Raw genomic sequence first — 26,770 nt, 5'->3', positions numbered from 1 at the left:
ATTTTCAGGACAACAGTTCCAACAGAAATAAAGTTTTAACAGATAATAATAATTTTTGTTGCAATTGTGAAGTAATAATGATTCATTTGTTGGATCACTCAAGAAACTTACAAGGAAATGACGATGCGTTACTTTAGCATAGTGGTTCCCAACCTGGGGTTCGCGGATCCCTTGGGGGTCCGTGAGAAAGCATTTGGGGGTCCGTGATTACCTTGATGAATTTTGGAAAAAAACAACTTTGTTTTATATGCACGGATGGAGCACCAGTTATGCTCGGGAACAAATCCGGATTTGCTGCTAGTAAAAAACGAAGCTCCTCGCGTGGTTGTTACCCATTGCCTCTTACACAGGTACGCCTTAGCAGCAAAAACTTTACTAGCAAGTCTCAAAGAAATTCTGACGAATTGCGTGAAAGTCGTTAATTTCATCAAAAGCAGAGCTGTAAACCACCGTACTTTTAAAGCGCTCTGTCAAGAAGTAGGGTCAGATTACGAAGTACTTTTGTATCATTCTGAGGTACGTTGGTTATCTAGAGAAGTTTTAAAACGACTGCAGCAACTAAAAAATGAGGTAATAACTATTTTGAAAGCAAAAGGAAGTCCCCTCTCAAAATTGTTCGAGAGTAAAAGTTGTCTATACGACATGGCCTACTTAGCCGATATTTTCGGTCATATTAACAATGTTAATCGTGGCATTCAAGGACCAGGTGTGACAATAATTGATGCAGCTGAAAAACTGAAAGCGTTTTTAGCCAAGTTGCCGGTTTGGAAACGCAGATTGGAAGCAGGTAATTACGCTAACTTTCCAATGTTAGAAGATCTTATTTTGATGGATGAAACTCAACGAGAATGTACTCTTCTGATCTTTATGAGTGAAAAATTTTGCGCACACTTGAAACCCTGCAAATCTCATTTTAACGTTATTTTAATTTAGAACATCTGCCGAACGAAGTTGAAGCATGGATTCGAAATCCTTTTCTTTTTGACTTGAACAACATTAGCGTCTAGCGATGACGATCTCAGTAAAGATGACCTAATTGATTTTAGATCAAAAGAGTTATTTACCCATTGAGTTTCATTCAAAAACTGTGGAAGAATTTTGGTGCTCACAACTGCAAACCTACCCATTCTTGGCAAAGCAAGCGATTATTGTTTTGTTACCATTCATAACCACTTAACCTTTGCGAGGCAGGATTCTCAGCTCTTGTTACAATAAAAACAACATCGAAATCGCCTGGACAGCGGACGTTAAAGATGACATGCGTGTTGTATTGTCAAAAACTGAACCGCAGTTCAGTCGTTTAGTTCAGGAAAGGCAACAACAACCATCTCATTAAATTTGCTTACGTTGAAAAAGTTTCGGCATGACACTTTGGGTCACCTTAATATTCAAATACTGCTGGCATTTCTTGAACAATCCATTTATTTTCTCATTTGAGCAACTGTTTAACCTGATATTTGCCGCCGGAGTCACAGCGGCAATGCAATATGACACAGTAAGTTACAGTAGTTGAGTAGCATAATTAACTTATTACAATAGTCAATAGTACTGTGATTGAACTGACTCGTGTGAAAATAAATTTCTTTGCAATAGTCAATAGTATGTTAATTGAGTTTCAGGCAAAATTTAGGTAGGGGTCCGCAGAATTAATAATTTGTCTGAAGGGGTCCGTGACAACAAAAAGGTTGGGAACCACTGCAGTTTAGTGCTGTTAGCAGCAAAGTCGAAAAATATACGTGCATGAATTTGTAACGTTAAGAAAGCAAAATTTACAATTTTAAAGACACCACATATTTATTTCGTGCTTTTTAAAGCGTTTTTGTAGCATGTTGAAATTAACTCGTGTCGAAAATGGGACATCGCAGTAGACTATTAAAAAATGCTATTCCTTTCATTGGTGTGTTGATATATCGCTTGTTGTAGCTAGTAAGTTATACTGTGTTTTTCGATCTCACACCTTGATGACATTAAATAAAATGATATGTTTATTTATCGAAAACCGTTTGATCTGTGACATGTTTTGCATTTTTGCATGTTTTGAATTTGTAGATCCCATCACTACTAACCATAGCGGTTACTACCATAGCATCACTACTAACCATAGCGGTTAGTACCATAGCATCACTACTAACTCCACTTAGAGGCGTTGAGAGGGGGGTCTAGATGGTACTTTTGGACCCGGGCCCGTAATATTTAAGGGACCAGGATTTAAAAAATTCCTCGCTACTTTAAACATTATCAAGATCTTAATATAATCAGTTCTAAAGGAATTGCCATCACAGGTTAAAACCGCGATTTCAGCCGTCAGATGATAAAGTATCGGGCCCCCTTCTGGGTAACGGGCCCACTTCAGCTTTCTGGTGGTAAAATAGCCACTTCAGCCACTAAACAGTAAAATAAGAATTTAGTCTAGTATAGTGATTTCCCGGGTGGCGTAGCAGTTAGTGGAGTGGCACCTCACTCCACCGGCTAGGGTTCGATACTTGGTGATGCCACAGGAAGTCTAACTTAACTCATAAAAGGCTACAATCGCATTGGGCAAGGAGTGGCGTAGCGGTTAGTGGAGTGGCACCTCACTCCACCAGCCCAGTGTTCGATACTTGGTGCTGTCACAGGAAGTCTAACTTAACTCATAAGAAGCTACAATCGCATTGGGCAAGGAGTGGCGTAGCGGTTAGTGGAGTGGCACCTCACTCCACCAGCCCAGTGTTCGATACTTGGTGCTGTCACAGGAAGTCTAACTTAACTCATAAAAGGCTACAATCGCATTGGGCAACGGGTGGCGTAGCGGTTAGTGGAGTGGCACCTGCCGCACCTCACTCAACCGGCCCGGGTTTGATCTTGCCTCTTGGTGATGCCACGGAAGTCTCACTTAATTCATCAATGACTACAATCGCATCGGGCAAGGAGTGGCGTAGCGGTTAGTGGTGTGGCACCTCACACCACCGGCCAGGGTTCCATGCTGAGTGATGTCACGGGAAGTCAAACTTAAGTGGCGTAGCGGTTAATGGAGTGGCACCTCACTCTACCGGCCCGGGTTCGATACTTGGTGCTGTCACAGGAAATCTCACTTAATTCATAAATGGCTACAATCGCATTAGGCAAGGGTGGCGTAGCGGTTAGTGGAGTGGCACCACACTCCACCATCCAGGGTTCGATACTGAGTGATGTCACAGGAAGTCTCACTTAACTCATAAAGGGCTGAAATCGCATTGGGCAAGGCGTAGCGGTTAGTGGAGTGGCACCTCACACCACCGGCCCAGTGCTCGATACTTGGATCTGTCACAGGAAGTCTAACTAAGCTCATAAAAAGCTACAATCGCATTGGGCAAGGAGTGGCGTAGCGGTTAGTGAAGTGGCACCTCACTCCACCGGCCTGGGTTCGATACTTGGTGCTGTCACAGAAGTCTCACTTAACTCATAAAGGGCTGAAATCGCATTGGGCAAGGAGTGGCGTAGCGGTTAATGGAATGGCACTCCAATCCACCGGCCAGGGTTCGATACTTGGTGCTGTCACAGGAAATCTCACTTAACCCATAAAAGGCTACAATCGCATTGGGCAAGGAGTAGCACCTCACACCATCGGCCAGGGTTCCATGCTGAGTGATGTCACGGGAAGTCAAACTTAAGTGGCGTAGCGGTTAGTGGAGTGGCACCACACTCCACCGGCCCGGGTTCGATACTTGGTGCTGTCACAGGAAGTCTCACTTAACTCATAAAAGGCTAAAATCGCATTGGGCAAGGAGTGGCGTGGCGATTAGTGGAGTGGCACCTCACACCACCGGCCCAGTGTTCGATACTTGGATCTGTCACAGGAAGTCTAACTAAGCTCATAAAAAGCTACAATCGCATTGGACAAGGAGTGGCGTAGCAGTTAGTAGAGTGACACCTCACACCACCGGCCCTGGTTCGATACTTGGTGCTGTCACAGAAGTCTCACAACTCATAAAAGGCTACAATCGGATTGGGCAAGGAGTGGCGTAGCGGTTAGTGGAGTGGCACCCCAATCCACCGGCCAGGGTTCAATACTTGGTGCTGTCATGGGAAGACTAACTTAATTCATAAAAAGCTACAATTGCATTGGGCAAGGAGTGGCGTAGCGGTTAGTGGAGTGACACCTCACACCACCGGCCCTGGTTCGATACTTGATGCTGTCACAGAAGTCTCACTTAACTCATAAAAGGACTATTAAAAAGTTCTATTTCTTTCATTGGCGTATTGATATATCGCTTGTTGTAGCTAGTATACTGTGTTTTTCGATCTCACACCTTGATGACATCACATAAAATGATATGTTTATTTATCGAAAACCGCTTGATCTACAACATTAAAATTAAAAATAAACTCTAACGTTTTCGACACGTACGTGTGTCCTCATCAGGAATTACATATCTGTAATATACATAAAATTAAAATTGTAAGGTAAATTTGACTTTGCACTATAACTGTATACTAACGACACTCCAGACTGAAAAGAACAAATTGAACAAGTGACACAGAAACGATTACAAGTAAAACGCTAGAGTTTATTTTTATTTTAATTATGTTATATTTGTGTATGTAATACATCATGTTAAACCCAATAAAGTTACTTTGTTTTATTTCTCTGTGGTTCAACAAAGCAAACTCTCTACCAAAGCTTTATCAGTTAATAAATAGATTCACTAATTGAGCTGCTGATCGATAGAAACTACTTCAATCGATGTGAAGTAAACGACGGGATGTTCCACGTTCCTTGACAGATGACGTCACAAACCAATTTAGACGTAAGAAGATAGATATGAAGGAAGGTCGATAAAAGAAAGCGATTTTGCAATTCGTTCGATAGAGATTGTGGCAGAACAATTGAAGAGATTAAAGCAGCTTGCTTCAATAACTTCAAGATTAATGCACCACAAAACAGGCAAATTTCATAAACATCAACATACCACCAATAAAGGTCACGCAACTTAAGAGATATGCTGCGAAAAAAAAGGAAAATCAGGCCTAACTAAATTGGGCCTAGTGACAACAATCTTCCTTCCACCGCTGTACGTTTTAACACAACCTTTTAGCAAAAAGGCCTGCTGTTTAAATTGACTGTGAGACTTCTGTTACAAAGTTGAAAAAAAACGCCAATTCAACTCCAATTAGATGTATACTGCTGTGTGCCAAACACTTAATGACATGCATGATCATCGGCTTTCTTGCCTTCCCATTCAATTAATCTATAAACCTTTACTCACGGGCTTAAGCTTAATTACGACAACAAAAGGTAAAAGAACAGCCCAGTGAAAGTACACATGGCTTCTCAGAGGGACGACCGTCTCCTGGCCAATGTGTTATACCCCTGTATACTTAGAGGAGTGCTTGTTTATTTGATTTTTCAATAACACAATTAAAGACATTCAGAGCATATGAATAAGCTAATAGAAGCACCAACAAACTTAACAGTTTTCCAGTCGAAGTGCTTTGTAAAGTATTTTTTGTCCCAACGTGTGTCATTGATTTTAAGTGATAAAAATTTGCATTGCCTAATCTGAATAAAAGCCTATCTCCCAAAATAAGGTCTTCATCTCTTCTACGAAGCATTGGTCGCCGGATCGACCTACAGCTAAGCGAATCACTGTGAAACTTTCGGTGACTATTCTGCCTTTGGTTGTACAGAGCTGGCTATCAAGGCATTTTGTGTTAGCCCTTGATGAACATGAGTGGACTGCCATACAGTTGCAACACAACATTGACTGTTTCGCCTGTATAGTTCAATGTTGCAAGAGAGGTGACTTTCTTGAACCATGAAACGAAGATTGGCTTCCTTGCCTTCCCGTCCACTTAATCTAAATCTTCAACCACCTGGTGTAAGCCTGGATACGACAAACAAAAAGACATTTTCTTTAACCATTCTCTGCCTTGCCGGTTCATTCCTGTGCGTTTTTTTTTTCGATTCATTGTATGTACTGTAGATCAGTGATGATGAATTTTCAGTTTGTGTAGGCTATAGGATTATTCATTTAGTTACTTGAAAAGGGCTAACATGTGTATGGACGAAAACGTTTGTAATTTATAGGCTATATTCACTTTATTGTATTATGTTAAATGCCGTGTGGTTGTTAAGTTGTGTTTGTTTATTGCCTAGTTGGTGTCGACTAAGCTAGCTTTTAAATGAAAGGAATAGAGCGAATTACGATGGTTAAAAGTTTAATAACGTAAAACAAACAGTAAACCTTGCGAAAGTTAAATACAAGATATTATCCAACCGCAATATATTTCACTATAATCTTTCGATTGTTACGTCACAGGGTGAAAGAAAATAGTCTATTAGCTGTATATTGTAGGTAACAACAAAATATACACGTGAACGTTAAATGTTGAAATGATAGAAGTACAAATAACATTTTGTACGGTTATACCGAACGAACGTTAGAAATGTAAACATTGAAACAAAACTCAATATAACAATTATTGATAGACCACAATAGATTGATAGACCATAAGACTGCTCGGTTTTAAAAGCAGAAAGATACAATGTAACTATCAAAGTTATCATGCACACTGGTGTGTGCATGATATTAATTGTAAGAATGTTTGTCTTTTTACTGAGAAAAATTTTGAAAGGTTTATTTTGATAGACCTGTGAATGATAATCTGCAAGCAAAAATATCAAAAATAGATTGAATTATAATAATTGGTTAAATCTAGCTGGTGGTTTTCCCCACAAGCCAAAATGATGCTTCTCTCGTTTGTGTTTGCAATATTGTAAAGAACAGTCCTTTGTGTAAAGAACAGTCGTACGCCCAGCCAAAAACTCAATTCTATTCTTTATTATGTTCAACGCTCTCATCATCAACAGAGGCGGATTCAGCAAGTAGCATTAGGAGTGATTTTATCAAAACACAATGATGTGTAGGTCTACATTAATCTGACCTTGCAAATTCACCATGAATAAAGTTACTTTTCTTTGTTTAGAGGCGGGGTGATTCCCCCCCCACTGGTCATCAGACGTTGGAATCAATGTACAAAAAGATTGGTTTTCTGGCTAAGATAGTAAATATTAGTTGGATAGGTAAAGAAAAAATATACACCTTTATATTTAAAGCTTTTTTAAGATAATATACAGTTGTCTGTGTTGCTTGTAAATTTTCCTTGAAGTTCTGCGATTGATTTTTGAGCCTGTGACAGCAAACCTATAGAACAAAAAATGTGTATCAAGTAATGCATTAGCCCAGCCTACCAAGAATCCTAAATTATAACATACAATACATAAAAAAATATTAAACAATAAATACTATTAATACTACTAAAAGTGCTCAATGCCAAGCAAAAAGCCAAGCAGAGCGAATTACATAGTTATTATTCTCTAAACCTAAATCTGTAAATAGATTCTATTTGAATAAGGACCTTCTGATGATATGATCTCCCTTTTAGTGTGAAACAGGCTGTCAAGGGTTCAGAGATCAATAACTATATTTGATAAAAAAATTATTAAATTTTCTGCGATTCAAAAATATACTAAAAATCCAGGAAAGTAAGTATATGCCTCTTATCTCATATTGGTATTTCACGACTTTGTTACTACAGTAGCCTACTTATTATGATTTTAGTGATAAAAGTGTAGATTGTCTATGTCATAAAACTATTATTTCACCGTCATGTTCAACGCTTAAGGACCTTAGCAACTAAAGTTTATGAAGCAGCCGAACTCAATAACAGTTTTGACTTGGATCATTTTATTGGCAAGTTTGAGATCATTTTGTCAGTTTAAAGGGTGAATATACATTTTATTATTATATTACATCAAATAAAGCTAAATTATGTAAAACCTCTACAGCCTGTTTTACCCTAAAAGGGGATCATCAGAAGCATGGAATGGAAGATAGATTTTGGGATGGAAGATGGAAAATGTCAAGGATGGAAAGGAATGGAAGATCTTGTTGATGGGATGGAAGACAATCTTCCATCATTCCATCCCAATTCCATCATTAACTTTCTATAGCTTTATCAAGACATGCAAAATATTACGTTACTTGCTGAAATAATTTGTACGCGGTACGTTCAAACAGTAATTCAAACGGTACGTAATCCTTAGGAAAATACTGCTGTTAATTTTTTAGCTTAAATTTAGCCTATGGTTTTTAGGTTTATTTGTGGCATATTCAACGCGGAGATCACAAAATGTGAAGATGGAATAGATTTCTGAGATGGAATGGAAGATTTCTAAGATAGAATGGAGATGGAATGGAAGAAAATCTCAGGATGGAAGATGGAAAAAACGTTTTCCATTCCATCCCATACCCTGATCAGAAGGTCCTTATTCAAATAGAATAATTCAAATATCCTTATTCAAGTTTCTATTTGAATAAGGATCTTCTGATGACCCCCCTTTTAAGGTGAAGCAGGCTGTAGAGGTTTTAGAAAGCAGTGACTATATTTGATGTAACTTGCTCTGCTTGGCATTGAGCACTTTTGTAGTACTAATAGTATTTATTATTAGATTATAGGTTTTGTTGAAATATAGATGTTATTATGACATCACTGTAATTGAATAAAATATATTTTGTGACGTCATATTATAAGTGAAATGTATTGTTTAATTGTGACATCATACTTTGGTCTTCTTCCTCCGGCTCCTCTTCTTTAAGTCCGATTTCATTCTCAAATGGTTTCTTTGTTCTACCGAAGTTTCCAGATGTTTCTCTCTCCCTTTGAGCTTGCTCTTCTGCCTCTATTTCATCTTTTCTCTTGAGGCCATACTAGGTAACAAAACTTGTTATTAAGGATACGGTTATACGCTGTAACAAAATGGTCAATACGTAGCAACAAACAACTTACATAATTATGTTCATAAAGATAACTATTAGTGTATTTCCCTGGTGGATAAATCCTTTAAACCGTTGAAAATCGATGGGCTATTTTATTACGAACTTAAATGACCTTTTCCAAGGTCTATTTATGACAGTTTGCTATCGAAAAAGCTTGACTAGGTGTTGCAGTCATCGTAGAATGTATTGTAGATGACAGTTAAACATCTGCTTTTTCCCGTTTATGTGTCTTTGGATCATGAGATCTCGGTTTGAATCTATCAAAGCAACAAACTTTGAGCAATTTTTCCAGACATAAAATGGACAGAGTATCACTGATTTCGACTTCAAAAACTTAGAACCCATTTTTGTTCAGACCCATTAATTTAGAACTCAAAAATTTGGAACCCATTGCTTATGCTAACTTAATGTTGATACTAACGACCTGTTTATCCTGATGCTGCGAGTTCGCTGTGGTAATAGCGATTTGCACGAGCTTTCAGAACACAGTTCCCTAGTCATGTGCTATGACGAATGGTGTTGAAGTCAGTGGATCGTTGTTTTATGCGACTTTTTGTTTACCTTGAGGCTGCTGTCATGTTGTCTGTTGAGTTTATGTGTCGTCAGGGTCATTGCTGTGAGGTTTTGTCGGGCTAAACTTAACTTTGATTATACTTCTTTATACGTTGGCTAAAGCATGGTTTGTCCGATATCGATTATATCCTAATTTGTAACTTTTCAAAATAAAATGTTATTGTGATTCAAAAATGAGGTTGACCTCTCACCTTGTCTCTGATTCGTTGCCGTTCTATCTCCCTCTCTTGTTCCTTCTTTATGTGTTTTGCTTTTCTTTCCGCTTCTTGTTCCGCCATTGCTTCCTTGTGTTCCCTTTCCGCTTCGGATTGCTTCGGATCCGATTCTTCTCCTCCTCCTTTGTCCATCATTTTGTTCAAATCCTTAGTGGCTCCTTTTAAATAAATTAAAATGTTAAATTTTCAGTCTTCAGAAAATATCACAAAAAGAGAACAACTGATAGGTGATGTCCATAACACAAATACGGTGTTACACAGAATGGAAGGACCTTCTTTCATTGGCATAAACTAATGGATATGCTTTTGAGAAGGTCGCATTCATATCTCTTTCGAAACGTTATGCATAAACAAAAGTCTTTCAAAAGACAACACTTGAAAAAATGACATTTTGTACAAAATAGAAGAAAACCACCCAAGAAAAAGAAGGCCTGAGCTTCAAAATTTAACGGTATTGAAAATTGTTTTAGCATTTTACAATCACATAATAAAGACAATTTAAGTAAACAAGTCGATAAAATAAACAAACTCATACATGGTGGTAAGCTAATGAATTCAAGGTCTGAAACAGCCAAAGGGAAACTGCACTCAAACAATACATTTCATCTTTAATTGATAAATGAAATTATTTTCGTTCTGATAGCAAACTATGATAATCATGTTATTTTTCTTTTGTATTTAAGATTGTAGTAAAATTTTATGCAAACTTATTTAAAATATTTAGGAACAGAACTAATTTTTTCATGACTTCATTATTTCGCTTTGTTACGTCACCAAAAAAATCTAAAGATAACTTACCACCCAGTGCTTGCTTAACTATGAAGTCCATTGTTGGTAACAAATGTATTGAGTTTAAAATCTGAAAAAAATCCAGCTATATCCCCTTTCGGATTTTAATAAAATTCTTAGGGTTTTATATTTTACCTGAGAGGTATTGCAGTTAGGATGATAGCATCTTTTCACAAATTGAGACTAGAGGACAAATTTTCGAAAAGGGGCACTTTTAGCGCGCGAGTTATGTTAAAATAGGCACTTTTCGCACGTAAATGATGGGAAAAAGGGCATTTTTTCTCGAGCGTAAAACACGTTACAAGCTTAAAAATGTAGATTTCTCAGGCAAACTGTGGGTAAAAAGGCATATCATGCTTAGACAAAACTTTTAAGACCCATAATTGATTCCTGTATTCATCTCTGCCAACAATATTTCATAAATAATAATGTAATAAAATTTAATCTAGCAACATTTAGTTGCAGAGGTCTCTTGTACTAAAGTAAAAAAAAACAACTATGATAATAGCCTATATGAAACACAACTGCTAAGATATTATAATGAGTTGAATCTTTGCAGAATTAAATTATTCTAAAGAGGTGGTATTTTATTTTGATGAAAATCAGGAAACCAACTTCGGTAATTCAGACATTTAGAATCTCACACAAAATTTGAGGTACTCACAACACAAATTGATAATTAATCTGCTTGAATAGAACATTAAGGATATTATAAGCAAGGTCAAAGGTAGGCTCATAAGTTCTAAATGTATGCTGAAGCTTTCCATTTTGCTGTTCATTCTTTAACTTGGATTTAACGTAAACAAAAATTAAGTCTTAAAAATTGCCAACCTAGTTTCAAACTAGGGGGGCAATGAAAGGGCTAGGGGGCAAGCGAAGGGACTAGGTGGGCAATTGCTCACCTAGTTTATATATGAAAAGATGCTATGGTTAAGATACTATAAGTTGTACCTCCAATAAACCAACTTACCCCATAAAGGTAACTACTGAACAGGCTAGTTGGTCTTTGATATCTTTGCTGATGCTTTTAATTGGTTTGGCAGTATCAGCTCAAGCCTACTAAAACTTTAACATGAATTTTTGTTTTCGCATGAAGCAAAATGTACAGACCCCAGAAAATCTTTTTGGTCGAAGACCGAAAGATTAGTTTTTTTTTCGAAGCAAATTCTTTGTCTTCGTTAAAAAATTGGCTTTGTTGTTACCTAGCTTCGAAATGAAATTGAAAATACAATTTCGAAATACAATTTGTCAATTATTTAAATGTTCAGCATGTGCTTCTCTTACAGAGCAAAAGTAGCCTTATCAAAAATACAAACTTTCGCCTTTCCTTTCGCTTCGAATTGAATTTATGTTGAAAAAGTGTGTTTCAGTTAAAACATATTGTTTCAAACTACCGACATATAAACTATAGTGCAAATTTTATCACGTTATATCGTTCTCTGGTTAAGAAAATTTATTATTCCATTTTTCTTGGAATTCGACGGATTATCTACGTTATTTTGTTATGCACACCAGTACTCAATATTTGCTAGAAAAAAAAATTGCCGGAAGCTCTGCAAAATTCATCTATGTACAGTGTTGCCATACATGAAACATTTCAGGTGGTTTGAAAACTTAAAAAGTTTAAATTGAGTTTGAAATTAGCTGCATTTGATAAATGCAAAATAGCAGTACCAGAGTTTGAAATTAGTAGTATTAAAAAAATTGAGACATAGCAGATCTTTTTCAAGTGTTCAGATACTGTTCTAAATTTACTGTATATTTCTATCTTACTTATCTTCTGAGGCTTTTCCAGCAACAAAAACCACCTATTGGCTTATGAAATGCAGTACTCTTTTTTGTTTTTTACAAACTGCTACAGTCCGTTTTTAGTGCAATCACAAAATTGATTGAATAAAGCTGAAAGCAGCATTTAGTCGGTTTGCAAACTGAATGAAGAAATAAGTTTATTGGAAATCGAAGATTCTCCCTTAAAAAATCGTTTTTAATCGGATTTTGTGTCTTACTCTCAGGCAATACGTTCACCGAGCTGTTCTCGAAAATGTACGTTGCAACTGTAGTGAGTCGTTTAAATATATTTGAGCAGCATTATAATCCAGATTCGCTGCTGCTGTAAACAACAACAGAAAATATACGTCTCTGTTGGTAGAGTTAGACGGCTACAATTCTGTGTCTTTTAATTCTACAATTTTAGTAGAGAGCTGAATTTTTTTAACGATTGACAAAAGATACATAAATTGTCTCATTCGATTTTGTATCTCAATTTAAATAAAAACAAGTTGTACTTTTTTACACTCTTGACTTTTTGTTTTTAACGTCATCGTCCAGACAATTGAGTGAGGGTCTTCCAACTCGAAATCTTTCCTTTATTTACGTAAAATTGTGCTCAATGCAAATTCTTGTAACGTATCAGCATTTTAAGGACAACCCCCTCTAAAGAGTGGAATTGAACTGAAAGTAGAATCTTTTCGTTTTTCGTTTAACAAAAGAAAATCAGAATGATTTTCTTGTTTCATTTCGCTCAACTCCAGTGCTAAGTGTAAAAGAGAAAAAATCAGCTTTGCGCGGTTTTCATCGTTTATTTTTCCACTTTCCGGAACTTCTGTTTATTGTTTGCTCCTGTCATACTAACTTAGCCTACATTAATCTGCAAATTTGTCTTTTTTCTCTTAAAGTTAGGGTCTCTTATTAAAGAAATAATCTAATACACCAAACATAAAGACCTGCATTCTAAAGCAGCCTACTGAGTTGAATACTTTATCTATTGACAAATTGGGGTAGGGATTGGCTTGGGGTAATAAAAGAATGGGCAGTAAAATGATGGGTTAATAAAGGATTCTTGTTTCAGAAGTTGCAGCAAAAAGGGATAAAAGATTACTAACTAGTTCTTCAACTTATTTATTACACCCTGGGTAGAGTTGAACGGTGTTTTCATAACCAGTTTAATTCGGGAGTTCAACCAGAGTTGCATGATTGGAAAGTGAACGCCTCATCCTCTGCGCTTTTCCACCACGAATATTTGACATTACTTCACAGATTAACTTTTATGTCGTAATTCATATTCGATAACCGAAAAGCTTGGCAGAGCAATGACCCTCCAAAAGTATGCTATAAATATTGTTACAAGGTTTTGATAACGTTATATTCCATGTTGAATGACGTTTCATAGATGTTTGGCCGCATGCAGTAGCTATATTTTTAAACTAACTTTTTATTTCAAACATTAAATACTTGCTTCCCCCCAACAGTTGTTTTCGCCCTTTCCTAAAATTTTCTTTCTAGAAACGTCACTGCTTTTATTATCATGCAGCTGTAATCATTGTTTTTTATCCAAATTTTCAACAGTCATACATTTTTTATGAAGTTCAATATTTTTCGAAAGGTAACAACAACAAACTCATTAAAGATCAAAGAACCTCAATCTTTAAGTACGCGTCCGCCTCAAACTAAGCCAAGGTGGGCGGAGACCATTGAAAGAACCCTACGTATTGTTCGTTCATAATTTACAACGTGTTTAACCACAATCACAACGTAATGAATTATTTAAAAAGTGTCGAATTAGTTTGTGGAAACTCAACAGTTTTTCTTGGGTTAAATGAATATGTTTAGAAAGTACATTTCCTAAAATATAGGCCTATGCCTACCAGTTTTAATAATAGTAATGTTTTAATTGCAAAAAAAAATTGAATAAAACTTATTTTTCATGAATACAACCTCTTTTTTTTTCTAAATTCGCAAAGCATAGTGGGTATGCTGGTGTACGGTCGTTTGGTCGACAGGACGTTTGGTCGACAAGACATTTGGTCGACAGGACGTTAGGTCGACAGAACGATTCATTTTAGGGTTAGGGTTAGAGTTAGGATTAGGTTAGGGTTAAGGTTAGTTAACTAACCCTAACCCTAAAATGAATCGTTCTGTGGACCTAACGTCCTGTCGACCAACCGTCCTGTCAACCAAATGTCTGTCGACCAAATGACTGGGTACCGGGTATGCTGGCTGATCAATTGGTGTCTGGCCGTCCTGCCAAAGAAGCTTGGAAGGAAAATTTGGAAAAATGTTTCTTTCAACGTCTCACTGTCATAGTAACTGTTCAGTTCAGTTTATTTTTATTTGTGACCATCATAGCAAAACTAATATATGCTAAACATATGCTTACAATACTTAACCCTGTAGTGTTGTTGTTGTGCTTTGTCTGTTTGAAGTACAAAAAAGCGAACTCTACCCGAAACTATAATTTTATAAAGTCTTATATGCTTATTGAAATAAACATTTGCTTAAGCTTTACCATACCAAGCAACAAATAAAAAATTGAGTCTCAAGTTTGCGTTTTACCACTTCTACATCTTTGTAGACTTCTGCTATGTTGACATGTATTGTTTTCGCTGTGATTGCTAGAAATAAAAACTATTGATCTGAGCTGAAAAATGCAGTCGCGGTTTCGCGAACGCTAACGCTGTCTAAATCTGCATGGCTATACGGACTTCAGAATGCTTTCTGTTGCAAATCTTGTTCCACGCTCAATAAATATCGATTTTGTTTTCCTTTGCAGTGGCTTGCTGAATAATGTATATATTGCGTGCACAACCTTCTACTCGACCTTAAAGAGGATGAATGCTCTCTGGGGGTATAATGATTGTTGGGTCACAATTACATTTAAAAACTCAATAAGCTTGAACAAGGTAAACTGAAGATGAAGTTCTTCGTTAATTTCGACCTCAGGTTAAACCTCAAAATAGCAGACTATAATATAATATATAAAATAATTTCTTATTATAAAATAATTTCTTATTATTTTATACTGTATATTCGTCGGAGCATCTGGGGCCGCGGGTCTATCTTTTCAACACCTCAGATTCACGATGTTTCCGGACTACACTGAAAGGCTACTAGAAAGCAGCCAGTCTTTGGTTTCATCGTCCAAGACGCGCAGACCTCCACTCCCTTAGGCGGACTGAAGATGTTGCAATTGTTGATGATGTGGTCCGTGGTCTGTTCCTCGGCACCACATTCACAGAAGAAGGAAGAGGCCATTCCCCATTGGTGCATGGTTAAGCGGAAAATCCCGACGCCCGTAAGGAGAAGGTTGAGGCGCACCCATGCCTGCATTGGTAGCATCAGCCCAGTGGGACGGGTGTCAGCATCGGAGATGAATGAGTGAAGTCTGATGGTGCTCGACTTCTATTCAGAATTCCATTTATGGTCCGCCTAACTAGCCGCAGAGATATCTTGTTTGTCAGCTTCGTTGATCAGAAGTTGAGTGGCTGGCACGGCATGGATTGTATATTGATTCTATTTGAATACGAGTGCTGATAAAGCCGACTTTACGGATGAAATAAATTTTTATCTAGTTGGCTGAAGTCTTTCAGAAAGGCAGTCGACTGTTGTTGACTTTCAGAAAGACAGTCAATCATTTGACAATCAGTGGGTAAAGCAAATTGAGAATTACAAGGCTGTTGTAGACCTTCTTAATATGTATGTCTTATCGTATGGACAATTGGACATTCCTCCATTACAACTGAGTTACAACTATTTCGATGTTGCAAGAACGTAGCTACTGGAGGATTTAAGGGAGCAATCCTCTTAAGATTTTATCTGCCCCCTAGAAATAGACTTGTTAATGCTGTTACAATATTTTAAAGACATTGTACAGTATTACAAACGTTTAGCTGTATTCAGTAGCTACATTTTCAACATACCGGAAGGCTTCTCCTTATTTGAAATATTAAAATGTTTACCCTCTAAAATTTTCTTTCTAGCTACATCACTGCAATGTTGTACTCTAGTCTCAATTAATCAATCAATGTTTTATTTGACAAAAACAAGAATAATACAAATTCATGTTGTGCTGGTACTGACAGAGTGACAATACAATAACCATACAGTTTGCTGGTTAATTGTCACCATGTGATAATGATGGACTTGTGGTTTGAAATAAAAAAAAAATAACAGAAAGACATACTGTAAAAAAAAAAAGAATAATAATGGAAGTTACTCATCTCTGACTAAACATTTCTAATTGTATACGAAAGTGAGAAGTGATATTTTCAAAACGTCACTTAAATTGGTACGTCACTGTACGATGTACATGTTTCGATGCAATAGGTGCTTGGAAGTCTTACATAGTATTTAGTCTTCCACAGGATAGGACAAAACTTTGTCAGATTATTATACGTTGCAATGGTAAGAACAGCTTTTATTTAACATATGTCAGGCTTTTCTATTAACGCTTTTTAAAATGTGGACACGATCCAGTTTTCTGTCACCAGTAACTGTTGTTAATTACTTGTTGAGCTAGTATTCTCGATAGTTTTCATAAACTTATTCTGTTGTTATTTCACATTTTTAGGTGTGTTGATACTGTTTTTTGTTGACATGACACATTTTGTTGATGCTGTTTTTCTACAACAGTTTTCAATTTTGTTAACAGAATCACTTGCACCACCTTGCGATAGTTTATTTTAGTTGAAAAGAATGCATCAGGCATTTTGAATAAAGTATTATTGTTAGACCAGGGATTACTATTTTTAAAGGCTGCAGTAACGCTGTTCAGGACAGGGAGGTTCAGCAGATTTTTTTTTTAACCGGTCTCGCGATGATTTTAGGGATCTTAACCTTTTTAAGGGGCCATGGACCTTGAAGAAACTACCTGGTATTCTTTGGAGAACTGCTCAGAGTTTTCTCTCGCTTGGAGTGGTATGGAATCAGAGGCTTCACTTTTCTTTTAACCGATCAGATTGTGAGCTGAAATCGGGCACAAAGTTAACTAAGAGGGAAATTGATTCAAAATTGATTTTTGTCACTTGGAATTAGTGTAAAAATAAAGACTGTTAATTTTTTTATTTGTTTATTAACAAAATGTTTGGTTGGTTGGTTTTGAATGTTTATCCTCGGACTGACAAAGCCTTGGTTGGTTATTCCTGGTAGTTTCGCATACTTGTAGAGGCTTTTGACACAGAACCGGTTACCGAGATTGACATAGTGAAGTTTCCAATTGTTGAAGTGGCGCTGCCGGGGAATTATTCCAATGGAGAGCAATCCTGAAGTGCGTTGCTCAAGCGCACACCCCGAGAGTCGAACCAGCGCCGCGTGATCTTGGATAGGGCGCGTACGGACGTTTCATTATTAAACTTTTAAAGTTGACTCGATAATTGCCATCTCTCAAAGTCATATTTTTCAAACTTTCACTTACTCTATAAGGTGTTGATTAATTGCAATATTTACCCAACCTTGATTTCATATCAGTAGGTAACTAAATATTTGTGAAAGCGAAAAAGTACATTTCAAAGGGATTACAAGAGCAATATCTATATTCCAAAAAGTACCTATGAAAAATGAAATTGTTTTACGTAACGCTGTATTCGTCATAGATATGCGTTGCTCTCAACGTGAGCTGAGTGGTGAGATCGCTGGCTCAACACTCGAATGGGCGTCGGTTCGACACCGCTCGAGAGTATGCAGCTTTGTCAAGACACTTAAATGCATGTCTGAAGTTGGACATGAAGATTGGCTTCCTTGCCTTCTCTTCCACTTAATCCAAATCTTCAACCAAGTCAATAAGGCGTAAGCTCGTATACGACAAAAAGCGTTATACAGAGCACGCAGAGTCGGTGCAGCTTACTACATTGCAGAATTACCTTGGATCTATACTTTTGTGTATTGCTAAGCAGGAATAAGTAGTCTACTATCTATACAAGGTTTCTGATCTAATGACCTGACAAGGTATCGAACCCATGTCTACCCATTCAAAAGCGAACACTCAAATCACCGAGTCTGTTATTCTGATAAATCAACGTCGTTGTTGATAGAACCGTATGCAAATAAGACTAAGCATCGTGATATATAAAAGAAACCAAAATTGCAAACATTTTTAGCTATACTACATATCAGTGCAATCTTTGCGATTTTCAGTTTATTTTTGTTTATTACTGTATGTTGAACGCCGTGTCATTATTAAGTTTTACCTGCTCATGGATCAATAAAGTTAGCTCTCTTTCAAAATTGCATAGTTGATGGACCTTATCGATCATAAAGCCACAGTGGTCAGAAGTGCAAAAATAAGTTTTTAATTTCAATTTTTTTTACGATTTTCCTAAGAGATTATTGAAGATGATTGAAACGAAACCGAAAGGAACCTATTGAAAAATTAGAGGAGGTTTCAAACGACTTTTATTTGAGTGAAGTAAATCAAATTGTTTGCAACTAAACTTACCTCAAAAAGAAACAAACTCTGTTTTACTCTTCTTCGTCGTCGTGTGTCACACGGCATAGTCCAGAGCATCACACAAGCTCTTGCTTTATCGTTGAACTTAGCTAATTTCTGTGCAGGGCACTTTGCTTTTAGGATAGGGCACTCGAGTAGATGATGAATCGTTTGCTCCTGTCCGCATTTGCAACTTGTGCTTCCCAAGGAATACCCGCAGTGTCGCATCAACGTCTTACATCTGCCAATAACAGTTTTAAGCGGTTCAGGCATCGCCAATACTTCCACGGTTTACGATTTCCGTGAAGAAGGTCTTCTGTGGAAGAAAGCTTTATATTGGTTGATGTAGGCCCGGCTGCCAGCTCCTCCTGCCACAGTTGGACCCACACATTGGCTGCGACCTCATCTTAACCCAGTGGGACAACTGAAGCAAGGAAACGTTTTCTTGACTTCAATCGCCTGGGTGGTAGGATTTGTCCATGTAGGCTAGTTGGTATCTCAAATACATGTCCTGACAAGATCTTTCCTTTCTACTGGTCACGCTTCTTCCGATGTTGGGAAAAGCAATTTCAAACAGAATGTGCAGCGACGTGATGTTGGTTGGTTTGAGACGGCCTGTAATCAAATGGTAGCTTTGGTTCAATATGGGGTCGATTTTCTTGGCATGTGCCGAGCATTTCCAAACTAAGCGGGCATATTCTGCTATCGAATAGCATAAGGCTAAACCAGTTTACCGCATTGTATTCGGAAGGGCACCCTAATCAAAGTTTCCCAGTTTTTGTAAGATAGTATCGCATGAAGCTACTTTTGCTCTTACTTTTTCGATATGAGGTTTGCATGTTGGGGACCTATTTAATTTGACTCCGAGGTATGTGGGATTGGTACAGTGTGTCAGTTTAGTTTCATTCCAGGAAATGTTTAGTTGGCGTGATGCATCTTGATATCTAAGGTGGAATGCGCAAACTTGAGTTGTATTTGGGTTGGCACGAAGGTGATTCCCCTTGTAGTATGTTGTCAGCCCTTCCAGAGCTCTCCGTGGAAATGAAGTGTTTGTGTTGCGTTGTTATACACAGATCGTTAGCATATGGAAAGCTTCTTGTGCCAAAATGGATTGGTTGGTCGTTAGTATAAATGTTGTGCAGTACAAGATGGGAGCTAAAATACTCCCTCGTGGCAGACCATTTTTGTGCTGCCCCCATTTACTATTTTTGCCACTAAAATAAACATACTGTAAAAGCGGCGATTGATAAGCAACGATAGTATCAGTTTAGTGAATCAAAAGTTCTCGGTGATATTCAGAATCTTTGAAATAAGGAGACATAGTTAAAAGTGTCATACGCTGCGAATAGATCTACAAAGACAGCTCCAGTGACGGAACCCTCTTCATACCCATTCCCTAAATGCTGTGTCAGATTCAAGAGTTGTCCTGTGCAGGATTTACCAGATCAGAAACTTGCTTGTTCATTAATGAGTTGGTCGTCTATGAGAGGTTGCAATCGGTTTATTTCAGCCTTTCAAACAACTTGAACAAATGATACAGCAAAGATATAGGGCGAAAGCTTTTAGGGTCAGTTGGGTCTTTTCCTGGTTTCAAAAAGGCAACAAGTTTGACTTTTCTCCATAGCTTAGGATTTTGGTTAGAGTTGAGGCACTTACTGTAAGGCTTTAGCAGCCATCCGAGAGTGATTGTACCGAAATGTTTAATTTGTTTTGTTCGAATGCCATCTAATCCAGCAGATTTACCTTTTTAGAAATTTAATGCCCTTTTTCAGTTCTTCGAGAAACATGCTCGGCGTTTTTCTCTCAAACAGCCTATTCAAGTCATAAGAGATAACAACTCAGTCTCAAAGTGGTTCAACTGGCGCCGTTTCGTTTTCTAACAACTTTTTTTTATACAAATCTGATTTTTGTTTGGTTGTTATTGTACTAAAACTAAGTCTTAAAAAAAGATTGCTTTTTGGTGCTCCAATGACATTACCATAAGTTAGGTGTAGTCTTCCAAATACCATTTTGATAAGCACCACTTTCGCGGCATAATCTTTGTAATCTAACGTGTTTTTGTCTTGTTCCTCGATTGTCTTAAAAGCTCAGACAACAATCTGATTCTTCGCTTGCGTCGTCGAATTGTTCTTCTGTGTGTCTTTGTGGGAGAGCCAGTTTCCTTTGCGCACTTCAAGCAGTGACAGCTTCGTAGTACAGCTCTAAGGTGTTGAGGTTTGAATAGTTTTAGACGGGTCCACGTTATAATTATCAAGGAATTGACGAGATCACAAATTTCGAATACAAAAAATAAAATTACTTGAGATGTAGTTCCGAATTTTGAAACTGTATTGGCGCGAAGGTATTGTCTCAACGGTCCTAACTGTGACCACTAAATAACGTACGTACTGCAAAAAATAGTTTTTCTTCCTGCGACCTTGGAGCTGGGTTAAGTTGTGGAACTTTGTAAGCCTAGCCTTCTACTTAACCCTTAAAAGGTTGAGCTCCTGGAGTCTTGCTCAGTTTGGGGGGGGGGGGGCGGCTGTCGATTCTTCTTATGTCTTAAGAGTGATATCTCTGTTATTTTTTAAGGCACGGTTTCAAAATTTGGGATTCACTTTGTAAATTTATTCACGCTGAGCATACCCGAAAATTAAAACTATGTGAATTATAGAACTGCTCAGTGCTCATATAGGTTGAAATGTTGAGGTGACTTATGACTTTTGGATTATTTTGCGATTGCGTGAGTTTAGGCTACACATTATTTTTGGTAGAGTAATGAAGAACATGCATTGCAATGTTGAGATTACAATTTTTTTACATAATCTCAATTTGAATTTATATTTTTCATGCAAAATAACATATAAATAGAATATGAAATATTTCAGAGGATGTGCTGAAAAATGCCTTATTTCTCAATTTATAACCTTTATTCGCTCAAAATTTCAGCTCAATAGAGGTGAATAAAAGTTAGGAAGAGTCAAGAAATCTCGTAGTCGCAGCCTCAGTGGTTTTAGAGATACGACTGTTGATACAAAAAAGTTGAATTGACAGCCCCCCCCCCCCAACCTTCAAAGGGTTAAATTATAAAACGGTTTGAACAAACCCAATGTGTTATAGATATATCCAGTTGCTTACTGTGTAAAATTTTATTGCTTTTTTAATATTTTTAGTGACCAAACACCTAGTACAGCTATCAGTTAGCCAACATCGATTATGGGGTACACAACTCATGTTGCAAATGCGTACAAAGACGATATCGAGGCGAGAGTTGACAATGTGAAGGAGAACCAAACATCTCGACAAGTTAGCGTGAACGCTGCTGATAAAATTGTTGGTAAGGTTTTGGTTGTTGCAAATGCAACGCATTGTATTTACAAACTAATTGTTTTTACAAATTTTACGAACTGATGTATTGTATTTACAAACAACATTTTGTAAGTTGTTTATTTTGCGCCCATTGTAATAACATGCATGGCGAATTATTAAATATCTCAACAACTTTAAACAGCGAAAGACCGTTTGGTCATCGAATCAGCTGCTCTTTGGCATGTCTGAAGTTTCTCGCCAAGACAGCCGCGTGCTTGAGAGCGGTGTTGAACCGATGTTTGGCGCTCTCACTGTTGGCGCTCTCACGTGTTGGCGCTCTCACTACTTGGCCACACAATCGACTGACATGTTATAAATGTTATTAATATCTGTAAAAGTGATTATCATCATCCGTTCTGTTGGTTGCGACTCTCGGTCACTTTATAAATCTTTTCCCTCCACAGCTCTCGATTTCTCGCAACTCTTTCAGCTTCTAAAATAATATAGCTTATCTATGGTATTAATGCGCTATATAATATGATTAAGCCTACACTACAAAAAGAGTGATCAGCGCAAAGCAAACAAAACGAATCAATCAAATGTAGTCGCTACCAGGGGCGTATAGCCAGCACAAAGTTTCGGGAGGGCAAATAAAATTTTTTGCATAGGCTAAGTGAGTGAGCCCAACAGCAAGTCAACAAAGGCGAAGCATCAAGAGGGAGGTTTTGGAAACCTCCCCGAAAAACATTCGAAAAAATGCCTTAAAATTGCGCTTTATCAGAGAACTTTCAACCTCAAATTGAGGCCCTCAATCAATAGTAAAAATTGTTTGATACTGTAACAGACGGTGAAATGTTTATTTAAAACATTTCAGAGGAAAATTTCATCCTTAAGTCAGGAGCTAGGTTCTCATTGAGTTATATAATTCATTAGAGTAAGTTAAGTTAGTATTGATGATGATGATGATAGTATTGAAACCCCAATTCCCATGAAGTCTATTAAAAATTGTTGGGTTGTGTAATCTATTTGAATAGAAATATTTCATTTTTGATTTGTTTTAATATCCTATTTCAATAAAAACCATCTGAAGATCCCACTTCAATTTATATTTTTCATAAATTTATTAATTTAAAAATATTTCTTATATAATTTACTCTTCTATTGTAGACCCACCCGTAGCTGTAAGCGCGAGTGTCGGTCGCAGCAGTGGAAGTACATTCGAGTCCAACCGAGATGGAGGATTCACTACGATAAGATCCGGATGCTATCTTCCTTTTGACGTCTCTGGTAGCAGCGGACACGTATACGTCACAATCAAGTCAGGAAAAAGGCAGATCGCGAACGATTATCACGTCACTAATGATTATAGCGTCATTGTAGATGCCCGGGGAGACGTGCAACGGACCAAATACGGGACAATCTGGACCGATGCAAACGGAAACAATCATTCCATGCGCTAGATACATTGTGATGCGAGTACTAGGGGTGGCTTACAAGAGGATAGGAAGAAAAGTCCTTTACAAGTTTAAATGTAAAAAAATTGCCTTTTTATTTTTCAAAATTGGGGAACTTATGCAAAAAATGTAGTCTATAGGTACTTTTGAGTTTACCCAAAATGAAGCGTCAAAGCTACACTACTGCATAGTATTGTACATAATATTATATGCACAGTTATTCTATATCCTGTAGCCTGTACTGTTATAGCATTGATTTGAAATTATTTTTTGAATAGTTTAACTGCATATTGCACAAATCAACACAATCTTGCAATACAAGAAAGAAATGGAGAGGACTTTGATTGGTCAGAACTCCACAATTTGTAATCAGGTACATCAATAAAATATTTCACAATGCTCAAGCAGTGGTTTTTGTATTTGATCAGGAATAGATCATATGATAACAGGATGTTGAATTGTCCAAGTTCGGCACAACGTAATCTGATCAATATAGGCAAAGAGCCGATTGGGTGGTTATGTACGGTATCACCCTGCGTAAGAAAAGAAAATTTGGGAACAAATTCTTGCGCCACGTTTGTTGAAATGAGTATAACTCAACTTCTGTAACTTTTCAACGAAGTGTAAAACCGCAGATAAAACTAAAAGCTATCGCACGGCATATCGAATGAGAATAAAGGCTTGCATCGAAAGCAAAAGTTAGAAGACTATATGCGAAATGTAGAGATAGAAAAGAATGGAGAATAGTAACGGATAGAACGCCATATGAATCAAGTGAATGATTGCATCACAATGACAAAAGCAAGTTGAGCCTAGGGTGGGGCAAAGCCCTACAGTGGGGCAAAAAGAGGGGCAAAGCAAAACAATTTTCCAAATTCTCTTATAGGCTAACTTTCGCTATGTGCATGATATAGAAATTATTTAAAGTTGCAATCGTTACACTCCAAGCTTAGTATATTCACAAATCATCTAATATTTCATGTTTCTGCATGATTAATTTTACAGCATTTAAACAAAATATTTGTTTCGCTTTGCCCTACCATTTGGGGCATAGCGGAACGTCTGTTTTGGGGTTTGCAATGAACTTTGGTTGCTCGTGAAAAGGGGATTGTTTCATCATTTATACCTTTTATAGCCCTTTGTAATCCATTTCCTGACCATTTCGCATTTGCAGTTTTATGCTGATCTAATCATGTTTTCTTTCTACAATATATCAAAAATACAATTTACAAAAATAATACAATTTAAAATTTAGAAAAAACGACCTTATCTAGTCAGTTTTGTTAAAAATGTTAGGCATAGCATTGCTTAATTTGATTCGAGAATGAGTTATTGAATGAAACTAGCTTTCACCTTTCATCATATTAAAATTTTGCGCAGTGCACAGCGGAACGGCGTTCCTCTTTGCCCCACTTTCCTAGTGCAGTGCTACTCAAATGCGGTACGCGTACCGGTGCCGGTACGCGAGCACTTGGCTGCTGGTACGCGGTCAGTTAGGAGAAATTGTAAATTGAGTAATTTGTTTTATGTTGATCAGAACGTCTATATAATAATTTTTAGGCAACGATAATGTTCAATCTGCTTTCCAAGCTATAGACCAAGGGTCTCAAACACGCGGCCCGCGAGGACTTTTGGTGTGGCCCGCGATGCATTTTTTAATTTTGAAATAATTAACAATTACAGTAAATATTTTGTCCATAGATGTAGAAAGATAAGATGCTCTTAATTGCTCAAAAAGTCTGAAAATGCTCATCAAACTTCACATGACTTTTGAGCACAACTGTCACGCCATTTTATTGAGTGAGAGAAACTCGAATGTTACACCACAATCACATTGCCTATTCACTTACTGTGTCTTTGTTGCAATATTAACCTTGATTGCCTGTTTACTAATGTCAGTTCTTCAAGAGTTTAGTTTTTTTCCGCGCTTTTGAAAGTTGATTGCTAGATTTTTATTCTCCAGGTCCATCGTTTCTTTTGCGTTCTTTTTTTGTACCGTATTTTTTTTTCTTGCATTTGTAGAGTTCTTTTTCATCTCTTTGTTCTTACTACTTTTTCTTGCAGTCTAATGTTCTTGGTGTGTTCTTACTAACTTTTTATTGCGTTTTAATTGTGTTATTTTGTTTATTGACGTTTTATTGCTTATTGCCGGCCGGTTCAGTAGTAGAATGTTTCAATGGGGCCTCGCCGACACACCATCTTGTGCATGCGGCTCAGATTTTCAGACTGCATACCACATTATCTACCAAGTACCTGTATACGGAACTCAGGACAGATATGTGGACCTAACAACGCTCGATGAACATACAAATCCATTGGCTACTGTGCCTGGATTTAACAACGTGATCTGCGGCGGCATCAAACTGAAAAAAGAAGATTATGTATTGCGGCCCTCAAGTAAATTTACAAGTGTTTATTTGGCCCTCAGAGCAATTTGAGTTTGAGACCCTTGCTATAGAAATAGACTGTTTGGTGGCCCGCTACTACGACGACTTCCAGTTACGTCACAAAGAAATGTTATTTCGTAATTGTTATCCATTATTTCAACAAAGTATCGCAATGTTCGATGCGAGATGATCATCCTTTTTGTGTGTTTGGGCTGTGTCCACGTGCTTGACTATAGGCTATCTGCAGCGTCCAGTAACGAGTAGAGAAGTGAGAGGCACAATCGATCGGCCACACTCTGACTTCAAAATATCAGATGATTGTAGTGAGTTGAGCATGTTTTTACATAGATTTGTTGAAGCTAGTAGCATTGTCTTCCATTGAACCGCAATTGGATAAGCTGGTTGCAAATAAGCAAGCGCACACTTCACATCAAAATTCGAAAGACCATTAACCCTTTGCTTTTCAACCTTTTTCTGGAAGTTAACTGCTCAAGGGGGGGCCGTTTTTGGATCAAATTCAATCAGTTGTTACGTCTTATCCGCTGGTGCTATTTCAACAGAAGTTGCTCTGGCGCGAAAAAAAATCATTTGTCTATAAGTTTGAAAAATCTTTATTTCAAAATTTTATATGTTAAACTTGATATTTCAATTTTTGCAAAGGTACCCAAAAACGACAATTTTGATTTATCTTGCCGCTGCTTAATTACCATGCTAATCCGATTTCATGCAAAGTTCTGAATAACAAAGAGCTCGATCAACCGCACGAAGTGTGTGTGCGGTGTGCCGAATCATTGCATTGATAAAGATTTACGCCTTGCAAGCAAATCTTATTGTAGGCTACTCATTGATTCTAAAATAGTTACAATCAGAGTAATATTGTTACACGAATTTGAAAAAAAAAACTGCGTTTGTTCTTTTACATTTTTGTCCTAAACTAATGCTTTCCAAAACTCATGGCTAGCTTCTAGTTTTAGGGAACAAAACTTCTCATAAGTAACACCTTAGCCTGCTTGAATAGCTGTTTACATCTTCGTTTGTGTATTTTAGGTCTACAATTGAGTTTGTG

The 26,770-nt window shown here is 37.3% G+C and overlaps 2 protein-coding genes and 1 long non-coding RNA gene across 4 annotated transcripts; 2 read left to right on the top strand and 1 right to left on the bottom strand.

Moving 5' to 3' along the window:
• The first annotated feature begins 195 nt into the window (after positions 1-195).
• On the top strand, positions 196-14,955 carry LOC145782289 (uncharacterized). 2 transcript variants are annotated; one of them, XR_014290826.1, is made up of 4 exons: positions 196-350; positions 1,192-1,495; positions 6,946-7,042; positions 14,925-14,955. It is a non-coding gene; the product is annotated as an uncharacterized LOC145782289 (long non-coding RNA). The 2 variants fall into 2 exon arrangements; XR_014290827.1 differs by lacking the exon at positions 196-350 and having other exon boundaries at positions 1,175-1,495.
• On the bottom strand, positions 6,167-10,508 carry LOC145782288 (complexin-1-like). Its single transcript, XM_082594076.1, has 4 exons — positions 10,385-10,508; positions 9,563-9,744; positions 8,585-8,729; positions 6,167-7,163 (listed from the first exon to the last, which is right to left on the bottom strand). The coding sequence occupies exons 1-4, from the start codon at positions 10,413-10,415 to the stop codon at positions 7,081-7,083; spliced, it is 441 nt and encodes a 146-aa protein (XP_082450202.1). The 5' UTR covers positions 10,416-10,508; the 3' UTR covers positions 6,167-7,080.
• A 6,797-nt stretch (positions 14,956-21,752) lies between the features above and the next one.
• Positions 21,753-23,393, top strand: LOC145781605 (uncharacterized). The gene is made up of 2 exons (XM_082593276.1): positions 21,753-21,891; positions 23,031-23,393. The coding sequence occupies exons 1-2, from the start codon at positions 21,771-21,773 to the stop codon at positions 23,321-23,323; spliced, it is 414 nt and encodes a 137-aa protein (XP_082449402.1). The 5' UTR covers positions 21,753-21,770; the 3' UTR covers positions 23,324-23,393.
• Positions 23,394-26,770: the final 3,377 nt, after the last annotated feature.

This window comes from Aplidium turbinatum, chromosome 13 (genome assembly GCF_918807975.1).
Source record: "Aplidium turbinatum chromosome 13, kaAplTurb1.1, whole genome shotgun sequence".
Lineage (NCBI taxonomy): Eukaryota > Metazoa > Chordata > Ascidiacea > Aplousobranchia > Polyclinidae > Aplidium > Aplidium turbinatum.
Note: the sequence above shows the minus strand (reverse complement) of the source record. Positions and strands in the feature narration are given on the sequence as shown.